This window comes from Eublepharis macularius, chromosome 7 (genome assembly GCF_028583425.1).
Source record: "Eublepharis macularius isolate TG4126 chromosome 7, MPM_Emac_v1.0, whole genome shotgun sequence".
Classification (NCBI taxonomy): Eukaryota; Metazoa; Chordata; class Lepidosauria; order Squamata; family Eublepharidae; genus Eublepharis; species Eublepharis macularius.
Genome location: NC_072796.1, coordinates 122,147,300 through 122,160,573, shown reverse-complemented (window position 1 = coordinate 122,160,573; position 13,274 = coordinate 122,147,300). Strand labels below are relative to the sequence as shown.

The 13,274-nt window shown below is 44.0% G+C and overlaps 1 protein-coding gene across 1 annotated transcript; it reads right to left on the bottom strand.

Annotated features, from left to right (window-relative positions):
* Nucleotides 1–7,614: 7,614 nt before the first annotated feature.
* On the bottom strand, nucleotides 7,615–13,203 carry UTP23 (UTP23 small subunit processome component). The gene is made up of 3 exons (XM_054985493.1): nucleotides 12,973–13,203; nucleotides 9,314–9,488; nucleotides 7,615–8,266 (listed from the first exon to the last, which is right to left on the bottom strand). The coding sequence occupies exons 1-3, from the start codon at nucleotides 13,158–13,160 to the stop codon at nucleotides 7,850–7,852; spliced, it is 780 nt and encodes a 259-aa protein (XP_054841468.1). The 5' UTR covers nucleotides 13,161–13,203; the 3' UTR covers nucleotides 7,615–7,849.
* Nucleotides 13,204–13,274: the final 71 nt, after the last annotated feature.

Below are 13,274 nucleotides of genomic sequence, written 5' to 3'. Positions count from 1 at the left end.
GCCTATTCCTGTTTTGCCAGAAATAAAAACGAATGCTGCTGCTCAGGTGTTAGGGTGGCAGAGTTGCTCTCCTGTGTTAGCAAACTCTAGACATCTAAATCCTGACCCTTGCTTGTCTTAATCAGCAGACTCAATCCTGTGAACATGTTCAAGGAATGCAAGTGACCAATGTGCACCTAGGTGCCCAGTGCCCCATACTGTCCTACACTTGTCCCTAGCCTGCAGAGGCTCAGAATGAATCAGGGCTGCAGGCTATGTTGGTGCAGGAAACAAGTCCATGTAGAGGGAGAGAAAGGAAGGATATGAGTGTGGATAGGGAGCCAGTGTGGTGTAGTGGTTAGAGTAGCGAACTAGGATCTGGAAGACTCAAGTCTCAATCCTTACTCTACCATGGTAACTTGCAGCTCACTCAGCCTAACCTACCTCACAGTGTTGTTGTGAGGATAAAATGGAGAAGAAAATGATGTAAAGTTTGGGGGAAAGTTGGGGTATATATGTAGTAAATAAATAGGGTTGAGAGGGAATGCTGTGGGTTGTGAGGGACAGAACAAGCCAGAAGTAGAAATGCACATTGAGGAGTAAACACCCCTGCTGAATCATATACAAAGCTCTTTCTGGCCTTGGTCCCTCATACCTATGAGGTCCCTCATACCCTTTCCCTATAACCTTGACACAGCAGCTTTGCTCATCTGAGCAGGGCCTTTTGCAGGTGCCACCCTGCACTTGGGCAAAATCAACAGCTGCCTACACGTGTGCACGCTCTGTGGTGGCCTCTACCTTATGCAATGGCCTGCTTGAAGATGTTGGGAAAGCTCCCACTCTCCTAGCCTTTTTCCAAATTATGCAAAACTGAATTATTCAGAAGAGCTTTTTTATACCAGACTGTGCTGTAAGGAAAAAGTTCAGAGAGATCTATTGGAAAAGGATCGGGACTTTTTACTACTGTTTAATGTCTGTTGCTGTAAGTACGCTCCTACTGGATAGTTTCTGCATCTTGAAATATGTCATAAATTTGCTTATGTTCTGTTTCAGCACCATTTTCGGTTCTGTCAGATTTCTGCTTGTTTTTTTCTGCAGTCCTCACCCTATCATATTGTTTATTGAATGTTCCAGCTATTGACCATATTGACCTACACTTTCCTTGAGTCTCAGAAAGGCAGACGATAAATAATGTAAATGAATAAATAAAAATAAATAAGGGAGCCTGGCTGTTAATGGAGAAGGAATTTATCACACATGCCCACCACTTAATATTGTGTAAGGTGACAGAACTCTAAGCTGAGTTCAAATTATTATGAACTGTTGTACTCTAGGCTGCATCTAGAGTCACTTTATGCATTCGCTTTACTACATGGTTAGTGTTCCATGTATATCCACTTTTCTTTTTGCTCGCTGTCCTTCCTTGTGTGTAGCATTGTTCTGTTTCTGCTTCCTGTCACTGAGTGACAGTCACTCCATAGTTTGTTTCCACTTGTTCTTTCAGTGGTTCTCTCAAGTTTAAACCCTTCCTTGGATGTGCACTCTTCCCTCTCCAATTTAGGGTCTGTACTACCTTAAATGCAGGGAACAGAGGGAAGCATTCTCCTCAACTGTGTAATGTACATTACCTCTAGAAAATGAACCCTAAGGGAGAAACAGAACTGTGGCAACTTCAACCCATTTTAAAAACCACGAGACAAAACATTTCCATTAACACCCTTAAAACCATGAAAATGATCAAACCCTACAGTTGAGACTGAACATGTCAAGTGATTCTGGGCCTTGTATGGGCCTTAAAAAATACCTCAGTCGCATATCCATTTACCACATGTGGTTGTCCCATTTCTGGCCTCTTACATCTTACCAAAGCAACTTTGGATACAAAACACACTGTGCCGAGGTTAAAAAGAGTTGAAGCATCTGCTCGAGTTACCCGAACAAGTTAAAAGCATCCAGGCTTCCGACATCTCACTTCCAATTTATTGTCAAATATTGCAGCAGGGGAGAGAACAGAAGCAGGCATGAGACCCCAATGTCTTAATGTTGCTCTGAAAGCTGTTTCAGAAGGCAGATTATGTTGTCTCAATGGCTTACTGAGTTTGAAATGGGTGTAAGGAAATCCAAGACCTCTGAATCCTAAATTACAGCATCTGTCAGGAGCAATCCTGACTTGTAAAGACTGTCTGCTCACTCCAGTGTGAAACGGAGCATGAGAAAGGGACAGAAGCTGCTGTCAGGCCGGGTCCGCCAATATCTGTAATTACTTGGAGTGGCTGGATAGCTTGACAGATAACACTAATGCAGCAATGCTGGAAACATGCATGCAGTATCTGCGGATTTAAAAAGGATCAGGCCTAATCAGCAAGGAAGCTAAAGCTCTGCAATTCTGCTTTTCATAAAAGCCTGATCGAAAACAGGACACAGTTTTTATTAGACGGTGTAGTCTGTGCTGGTCTTCTACTATTGAGGGACATTTCGTACAGATTGGCAGGCCTTAATTTATGTGAACACAGACACAACCGTTATATAATTTTCTCCTTATCCTCCTGTCCAAAGAGGGTTTTTTCATGCCTGGATTCTGGACCCATGTTAAGCCTGACAATATGAATCCCTGCTACATGTTGTGCTTTGAAGGGCAAAATGCCAGGGAACGAAGATTTAAAAGAGTGTAATTTCCTGTTGACTGCAAGGCTTATTTAGCTATCTGCCATTGTAATTTCCTTTGAACATGAAGGAGCAAAAACCCCATGCCATTTTCTTCTGATGCTTTAATTTAACAAGCTTTAATTTGTGGTGAGGGGCTCAGACCAAAATATCTTAAGTACTTGACCCCAGTCTTCTGAAATATGAAGTCATTTTAAAGATAGGCACAGATAGCTTCCCCACAGCCGCCTGTTCTGAGTAATAGTTGTTGACTCTCTATCCTACTATATAAAAGGCTAAGCGTATTCAGGACAACTCACTTCCTACCCTGGTGCACCACCAGAGGGTGCTGCTGTGGAGGGACGCCCAGATGAGGCAGCCAGACCTCCAGAGAGCATGCCACGGTGGGAAGCCCAGGCCGAAATGCCTGCTCCCCTTCACCCAGCCTGGATCAGGTGTGGAGCAGGAAGCAATGCCCGCCCCCCCATTCACCCGGCTGGGAGAAGGTGCAGAGCAGGTGGCAATGCCCGGCCCCCGTTCACTTGGCCGGGATCAGTTGCAGAGGGGGTGACCATCCCCCCCCCCCCCCGTCTTCATCTGGTGAGGATCAGCGATGGAGGAGGAGGAAATGCCCGCCTGCGTGCCCTTCCCTTTCTAGAGCCCATTGTATTTTTTCCCCACAACGGGCTTTGTTGCTAATATATCAATAAAAGACTCTGCTTTGTAGGAGATTCCCTGCTCTACACAACCCACATAAACAACTGTGTACTCCTTGTATGTGGCTGCCAACATTGAATAAATCAGAGGTCCACAATCTTTCTGCGACTGCAGGCACCTTTAGAAGTCTGACATAGGGTGGTGGGCCCACAACCACAAAACGACTGCTGCAGGAGGGAGAGCCAGAAACGTCAGGGAGTGATGTTTTGCATAACTCTGATAATTGCTCTTCAGCATTTCAAGCAGAAGCAGAAGCTGTGTTTATATTAAGCTGCAGGAAAATCCAAGGCCAGAGATTTAAGAACAATAAAGTTGTATTCTTTGTGTCTCCGGAAGAATGCCAGCAAGTGGCTTTGGCCCTGGTGGATTTGTGGTGTAATAGTAAGAGTGTCCGACTTAAGATCCGAGAGATTCAGCTTTGAATCCCCATTCTGGTGTGGCAGCTCCTTGGTGATCTTGGGCCTCTCTCTCTCTCTCTCTCTCTCACACACACACACACAACCTATCACACATGGGCGGTTATGATGATGATAAAATGGAGGGGGGAAACAATGTTGTAAGCCATTTTGGGTTCCACACTTGGGGGGGGAAACAGGGCATAAATATGTTAAAAAATAAACATAAATTCTGACCTAATCTCCTTCCTCAGCGTTTCTCTCAAATTTCCCTTCCTTGTGTCACGTGGTATTAGTTTGTAAGCCCCGATTGCTCAGGAGTGGTGTAATCCAGTTAGGGAGACAATTATCTGACAAGAGGGAAACAAATGTACTATATTGCTACAAAATGTTCAATTTGTTGAAATTGTAGATGCTTCAGGAATTCTGAGGCTGGGGTGTGTGTGTGTTGCCACAAAATGGCTGCTGCAGGGGTGCTGAGGCTGATCACAAAATGTTGGAAAGTTCTAAGTCTAGCATCGTCCTATGATGGAGGCAGTTGTTTTTGCGTGGATTCTTCCTGCTTCACAAAGGTAGTATCTTTTTTGTGGTAATCTCAGGATATTCCACCTTGGCTTTAATCCAGCCGCTCACCTCCTGTGCTAACAGGTTGCTAACAGGTCAAGGACCAGTACTGGTCTGTGGCCCAGGGGTTGGGGGCCCCTGATCTAAACAAGCAGTGGCAGGTAGATTGGAAGTCCAGATCAATTCACAGAAGAGAACCTCTACAGAAAGTAAATTATTTCAGAGCAGGGAGGTGTTCCTTTTCCACGCCATGTGGGTCTCCCTATAAATGAGTGATGGGATATACAGACCCAACATTTCTTGGCTTTGCAGCACAATCCTAAAGTTACACCCTTCTAAATCTACTGAAGTCAGTGCACTGAGAAGAACACAACTCCAATATAGTGCCAATATAGAATCGAGCCAATAAGCTGTTCCCAGCATTCTTCAGTTTGGGTAGTCTGGTTTCCCCCAGTCAAGAAAACCCTTGGCGGCTGCCGGGGTCGTTTGTTCTCCAGTTAGCACTTGTGGAGACATATGAGCTGTCACTGGTTACATTAAAGGAAAGTCAGAAGGGAACATATTTACACTTATTTAATTCCAGAGGAATGGTGTATCGATCTGGCCATTGAATTTAAAGATATATGGAGTGACTGCAGCCACAAGTATAAGTGGTGGCTGAATGGAGTACGGTGCAATCTTCTGAGGAGATAATGTTCTGGTCTGGTTTAGAAGATGGAGAATCTTGGGGTAAACAACCGTAGGCATCCATTGTACACATTATAAATACAATCCTGCACATTTTTTTAAAGCAAGGCATCCTTTCCCTACTACAGTTTTATGAGCTGTACAACTGCCTTCCATCAGCAGCCATACACTGTGAAATGTGGATAGGATCAGGCCCAAGATTTCTATGAGTAGTTATATTGTTTTCTGACAACCACTTTCCAGAGCAGTCTATATCACTAAAGATACAGGCCCAGCCATCTGTAAGGACAAAGAACGTTAAGGGAAAAGAAACAGAAAGGAAAGGCTTGCTTCATACAGTGGTGCAAAAATGAACACAAAAGCTGCCTCAGGGCGATTCTAAACAGAGTTACATCCTTTTAAGTCCATTAACTGGTGGTTTCCACACAGGTTATCTACCCTGAGTTCAATGCTTCCATAACTTTTCTCAAACCTGCTTTTCTCCTAAAGTTTTGGAAAGATGGCTGCTGCATGGGAAGGAAAATTTGGATTTTCCAGCCCGCACAGCAGCCATTTTTTCTGATCCTGTCCCCATGGCAGCAATTCCTCCCCCTCCCGATTAACAGTGGCTTTAAAAAAAATGGCACTAAAATACTGTTATATCAATATACCATTGTAATAATAGATATAAGCAGGTTCTCTGAACTCTCAGCTTTTATTTTTTAAAAAAGTGTTTAGCCCCTTCTCTTGCAGAGATATAAGGAAAAAGACATATAATAATAAATTTATATACCTCCCTTCAGGACAACTTAACACCCACTCACAGTGGTTTACAAAGAATGTTATTATTATCCCTATGACAATCACCCTATAAGGTGAATGGGGCTGAGAGAGCTCTGAAAGAGCTGTGACTGACCAAAGGTCACCCAGCTGATTTTAAGTGGAGTGGGGAATCAAACCTGGTTCTCCAGATTAGAGTCCTGCTGCTCTTAACCACTACATCACCAGGTAGGGCTAGACACTTTTTAATAAATAAAGGCTGTGAATTTAGAGATCTGCTACAGCTCTAGTTACAATGATATATTGCTAGAACTGTATTCTAATGCTGATTTATTTTTTTTAAGTAAAAGCCCCAGTGGCCAGAGGATGGGATAGTTGCTGCTGGGGGACTGGGGTGGGGAAACCTGCTTTGAGGCAGAACTTTATGTGCAGCCGCACTAGCAACAGGGAAACCACAAAATCCAACTCCTTAGCTTTTTAGTAGCCTTGTAGGCCCAAAACAGTTTGGCTTGAAGACAGGCTGTTTTTGAGAGGGACTGAAGCTCAAATATTGGATTCTTAACATGCTTTGCCCATCTGCACAGGACTTCTCTCTGCATTTAGCCAATATTGGCCATCATTTTGGTGTTTGTCTTTTTCAACCTTTTGCAGTAATTAATACTATGCATCATGCACTAACTGTTCAGAGCTCATTAATCACTTTATTTTTCTGCTGAGACGCCTAATTATATGTATAGAATTTCCCCAAGATTATCGCTCCAGCTCCTGGCTTTGTCATTCTGCATTACAAATGGCCTTCCAGGGAGTTTTCAAGTCCCAGCGGCCAGGAACCTGATGGAATCGGAATCAGATAACTGGGAATGAGAGATAGAAGCTTCCTGCTGAAAAGATTTGTCCATTTCAGAGCCTATAATTAAATAAATTGGATGTGGAGTACAAACAGGATCCATTCCTTGGAGGTCACACTCGAGAATGCATTAGAAATTAATTTTAAGTGGCAGGAATAACTCAATACTTCAGCATCGTACCTTTGAGCAAAAGCCTATGGCCAAACTAGACAGGGTATGAGCCAAGCAAAGAGGGGACATGGCTCAGTGGTAGATTATCTGCCTGGCAATTGGAAAGTACTGAGTTCAAGCCCCAGCATCTCCAGCTTAAAAAGATCAAGTAAGTAGGTGATGTGAAAACCTTTAGCCTGAGACTCTGGACAGCCACTGCCAGTAGACAATACTAACCACAATGGACCAATGGTCTGATTTGTGTTCATATTTAAACATGGATCCCAATGGGAAAGAACACGCAAGTGACTGGATCAGGGATTCATATGGGACTAGGATCTAGTAGACCCAGGTCAAGCCCCACTGTGATATAAAAGGCTGCTGGGTGACCTTTGGCCAGTATATCTTCTCAGCCTAATCAACCTCACAGGATTATTACTGTGAGGATAAAACAGAGAAAGATGTAAGCTGCTTTGGGTCCTCATCAGGGAGAAAAAGCAGGGTATAAATATCTAAATAAATAAGCTGTCCAAATTCAATAAGTAGCTGCAACAGGTACCTGAGGCCTTTCTCTGTTTAAAAAAATGCCCAGTAGTTTTACCAGTTTACCAAGAGGTAACTGGCGTGCTTGCCTCTAGACAAACCACGTACCTAGTTTGAAATGCTTTTTAGTACTATGTGAACCCGGAGTGGTGCCTTAGGATGATAAGTCACGTGAGTTTCCATCTCAGTTCTGACAAACAGGCTTCTTTATAAAAGGGCTGCCTGATTATTCAGTTCAAAACTCTTGTTTAAAAATATCTCTAAAATGTGCAGGCAAGGAGAAGTCTTGCTCTTATCAATGAATATAATACACAATATAAAAGCAAATCTTTTTAAGAAAAAGAAAACACAAAGATTTATTTTCCTGTTAGTATAGCAGAAGTGGATGAATTGTATGTACAGTACTATTTTTTCCATCAGTGTGTAGGATTTTTGTCATATTTCCCCTTCCGTGTACAAACCCTCAGATCACAACCAGGAGCAGGGTGAAGTGGGAGAGAAGGGCAGGAAAGTTCTCCTGATACCTTGGATCCAATCCACTGACTCTGCACCCAGTTTGCAAAGTTATGAACTCAGCACAGTTGCTGTGGACGTTTTTATGCTTTCCTGCGAGACTGACTGCACAGCCTCGGGCAGAGCTCCCAATTTCCTTTTGCTGCGTTTCTGATTCCCCTTCTTAGCTGCCGAAGACTGTGGGGTGTCTTGCGTTTTCTTCTTCTTCTTCAAACAACTGAGAGGGTTAGGACCACTGGCTCTTTTCCGTTTCCTTTTCCTGGCCTCTGAGGCCTTCCCCAGGCCTTGCTGTTCTTTGAGTTGCACAATGCTCAGTTTCTGGTGCTCTGGGATGAGTCGATGGGTCTGCATTGCTTGTGCCGATGCCAGAGATTTGGCAGAAGGTTTGTCCAGCACCATAGTGTTTTGAATGATGAAGAGAAGAGGAATGCCGGCTCTTTTCTTCACCTTGCTTCCCAGAACCTGGTCCTATCAAAAGCAAGCAAATAAATATACACACAAAACTGCCCAGGTTTTGTACACATATCACACAACTAGAGGATAAATGCTGTTTGGTCACGTGATTAAAAATATACTATTAAGGCAAACACATCACTAATTTTCTTCCCTTGAATATTCTATTACATTTCTTAAAGTTATAGCAGTAAATTTGTTTTTAATACCCTACAAAAAATGAACCACTGCAATGCAGTTAAGTGACAACTGGTAAAAATAAAGCTTTTGAAATACCTGGGGACTTTGAGGGTGAAGCCTAGCAAGGATGTGATATCACTTTTGTGATATCACTTCCAAGTTAAAGGTCAAGTGATGCTCTTCCCAAGCTCCACCCCTTCCAATGACATCACTTCCAGCATACTGACCAAAACCCCACCTCTTTCTGTGACGTCACTTTCAGGACACTCTCCCAAACTCGTCTCTTCATCTGAAGTCACTTCAATGCATCATGTCTTGTGGCTCCCAAACATCTGACGTTTATTCTATGTGGCTCTTACATTAAGCAAATTTGGCCACCCCTGAGCTAGAGGAAGCTTTATCACCCTCTTCCATAAAAACAGGGGGGCACCTAATACAAATAAAGTTGATTGGCAATATACACAGGACATTCCGGTGTGCACAGGTTCAGGTGGGTAGCCATAATGGTCTGCAGTTGAAGAGCAAGATCCCAGTCCAATAGCACCTTAAAGACTACCTAGATTTCCAAAGTATGAGCATTCGAGAGACAAAGCTCTTTGATGAAGGGAGCTCTGACTCTCGAAAGCCCATACCTTGGAAATCCAGTTGGTCTTTAAGGTGCTACTGGGCCCAGATCTTGCTCTACTGTGTACTATGTAGACATACACAACATTTTCAAGGATATATCCAGTGTTTGGATTTCCTCATTTTGTCCAGGATTAGAGAGCAATCCTGAACACATTCCCTGGGAGTAAGCCCACTGAATAAGATGAGACTTACTTCTGAGTAGATCTGCTTAGGATTGCTCCTTTAGTGTACTATAATAATGTATAGTAATAGTACCTGTGTAGCAATGAAGTAATGGTGTGGGTTGCCACCCTCGACCATGGACAACAGGCAAGCCGAACCAGTCACTGGCTCCTTGAAGTGAGAGCAGTGGCGCACTTGGCATCTCTGTGCAATTAACTTTGCACCATATAATTCCTTTCCTAGGGATGCCAATTCTTTTAGAACACATCTAGAGTAAAACGGGATAAATAGTAGTAAGAATGCAGAGTCAGAAATGTCAAACATCTTTCATTTCAAATAACGCTCCCCCCCCGCCCCGATTATATCTTAATTAAACTGTATATTCACCACCCCTTTGCCTCCAATTTTCTTATACACTGTACCTTTCCCTCAACACTGTCAGGACCCAATCAATCCACCATACAAGACGGGAAAAATGTTCTGTTTTTTGTCATTTATAAGCCGGAAGACAAGTTGTCTCCTGACACCACACCAAGCTTAATATCCTTATTTTCAAACCCTCCTGGCTTTGGAGCCATGGAAGTCATCCTTATAAAACCCATTCCCTCTAACAAACAACAAACATACTTAACACACAATGCTATTTATACATGAACCTAAGTCTGTTTTCTCGAGGTCCATTAAATCAAGAGTTCGGTGGACTTGAATCTGCAGTCATTCTGTTACAGCGGTATCTCATAGATCCATTCTACTGATAGAGGCACTCTCCTAAGGTGCAGAGAACCTTCCGTCACAGGAATCATAGAATCATAGAGTTGGAAGGGGCCATACAGACCATCTAGTCCAACCCCCTGCCCAGTGCAGGATCAGCCTAAAGCATCTCTGACAAGTATTCATCCAGCCTCATCTTGAAAACTGCCAGTGAGGGGGAGCTCACCACCTCCCTAGGCAGCTGATTCCGCTTTTGAACTACTCTGATGGTGAAAAAGTTTTTCCTAATATCCAGTCGGTACCTTTGCGCATGCCCATTGCTTTGCGTCCTACCTTCTGCTGCCAACTGGAACAGCTCTTTACCCTCCTCCAAATGACAGCCTTTCAAATATTTAAAGAGAGCAATCATGTCCCCCCTCAACCTCCTCTTCTCCAAACCAAACATTCCCAAGGCCCTCAGCCTTTCCTCGTAGGGCTCAGTCTCCAGACCCCTGATCATCCTCGTCGCTCTCCTCTGCACCCTCTCGATTTTGTCCACATCCTTTTTGAAGTGAGGCCTCCAGAACTGTACACAATACTCCAGGTGTGGCCTGACCAAGGCAATATAGAGAGGGGCTATGACCTCCTGCGATTTCGATGCTATGGCCCCTTTGATACAACCCAGGATTGAATTAGCCTTTTTTGCCACCGCATCACACTGACTGCTCATATTCAGTTTACAGTCCACTCTTACCCCAAGATCCCTTTCACATAGACTACTGCCCAGAAGTGTATCCCCCATCCAGTATTTGTGCTTTTCATTTTTGTGGCCCAGATGTAATACTGTGCACTTGTCTTTGTTGAATTGTATCCTATTCACAGCGCCCACTTCTCCAGAGTATTCAGGTCTTTTTGAATTTTAATTCTATCTTCTTGGGTGTTTGCTACCCCTCCCAATTTAGTATCATCAGCAAATTTAATGAGCAGCCCTTCCACTCCTTCATCCAGATCATTGATAAAAATATTGAAAAGTACCGGGCCCAAAACCGAGCCCTGCGGCACCCCACTGGACACCTCCCTCCAATCTGATGAAACGCTGTTGACCACCACTCTTTGAGTGCGGTCCTCCAACCAGTTCCCTATCCACCGAACTGTCCTATAGTCTACTCCACAGTCTTCCAGTTTGCCCATCAGAATGTCATGGGGGACCTTATCAAAAGCTTTACTGAAATCCAGATAAATCAGGATTTAAACCAGGAAGGCCATCTTGTATCAGTTATTGGTAGTTGTCTTTGTTAGTGGAACAGATCTGCAGGATCTCTCTATTCTTAAGGTGTCACAAGATCCTTCATTTAAAAAAAAAACCTTTTCCAAAAGTATGCAGCATTATAGAACACCTGTATAGCCGCCTCAGATGCATCCCAGAGAGGACTGTAACTGATGCCTTGTCAAAGTTGACACAGAGACCGAGACCACTGACGTTTAACTGTCTCTGTCATCATTAATCAATTGTTTAAAAGGAGATTTTCAATAATCGAGGACTGCATTTTTTTTTATTACAAGAGGTCATACAAATTTAAGATGGTTGCATGCCACCTGCAAATTAGTATTCCTTTTCCTTTAACATACCGGACAGACAACACTTGATGTAAGATACATAGTCCCAAATAAATGGCACGAGTTGGAGCTGCTGGAGTTCTTTTAAAAGTATTTTCTTTCGTTTTATGGTTCTCATGTTTAATTTCTGCTTCAGAACTAGTGTAACTGGAGTCTCCTGAGTTTAAACTCCTGCTCAGCCATGAAGCTCACTCGGGCCAAGCACACCATCTCTTTGCCTAAATCACAGGGCAGTTGTGAAGATAAAATGAGGAAAAGCCATATGCACTACCTATGAAATGGAGGTAATACAGTAATCTATTGCTTCAGGCAAGGTTTTTAGAAACAGAAGTATAACTGTGGTTAGAAACTGGTGTAGTGGTGGGAGTAATGGACTAGGATATGGGAGACGCAGGATCTATTTCCCCTCCATCACAGAAGCTCTCTGAGTGACCTTGGCTGTCACCCACTCTCAGCCTCAGAGAGCTGTGAGGAGGAAAAAAATGGAGGAGAGGAGACTGAGGTAACTTGCTTTGGGTCCCAATCGGGGAGGAAAGTGCTATATAAATGAAGTTAAACAAAATAAAATGCACACAGATACCTCTCATGCACAGTTCTGCTATAAGTGGCTTTTTCCCTTCCAAGAAGGCCAGCCAACCACAATTTCTTTCTGTCACATTTTATCCCCTGCACCACCCCGAAAAGTTTGACATTTACATTTCTTTCTTCCACTTCATCCTCACAACCACCACCCTGTTAGGTAGGATATGCTGAGAAAAAGTGATTGGTTGAAGATCACCCAGTAAGCTTCATAAATATATTTTTAATTTTTATTTTATAAATAACCACTACACCACATTCTGCAGCTTACAAAGGATCCCTACATCACTTCATTTGTGCCTTGAGTGGCCACCTCCAGGTGGTACCTGGAGATCTCCCAGATTACAACTGATCTCCAAGCGATAGAGATCAGTTCCCCTGGGGAAAATGACTGCTTTGAAGAATGAACTCTATGGCATCATACCCCAATGAGGACCCCCCTCCCCAACCCCCCCCCCCCCTCTAGGCTCCACTCCCAAAAGCTCCAGGAATTTTCCCAACCTGGATATTATTTTATTTATTCTCCACCTTTCTTCACAATGGAGACCCAAAGCTAGAGTTGCCAGCTCAAGGTTGGGAAATTCCTGGAGATTTGTGCAGTGGATCCTGGGGGGGGGGATTTGGGAAAGGGAGGGATCTCAGCAGGGTATAATGTCGTAGAATCCACCTTTCAAAGCAGCCATTTTCTCCAGGGGGACTGATCCCTATGGGCTAGAGATCAGTTAGAATTCCGGGAGATCTCCAGCCACCACATGAAGGTTGGCAAGCATTCAAAAAATGGACATGCGTGCGCACCACAGTAAACACCCGCCCGCTCCTTACTCCCGCGCATGCGCACAGCGCCTGGTTTCGAAGTGCCTGCTTACCGGGTGGTGCAGAGCTGCGTGGTGCCGGCCAGGTAACCGGGCAGCTGTTCCCGGATCTGGATCTTGTTGCGCAGCGCCGCTTGGCAGAAGGTGCCGTCCAGCAACACCTGGAAAGGCTCCCGGAAGCCGAAGTTGTACTTGTAGAAGCCCATGTGCTTCTTGGCGTGCTTCTGCCGCTTGATCTTCATCGCAGCAACTCCAACGGAAGAGCTGCCGCCGGTTAATTTTTGATCCAGGAAGCGCAACGGCTGTGCCGGAAGAGTATTTTACGCATGCGCAATGGCAGTGCTTAAGCACAAAAA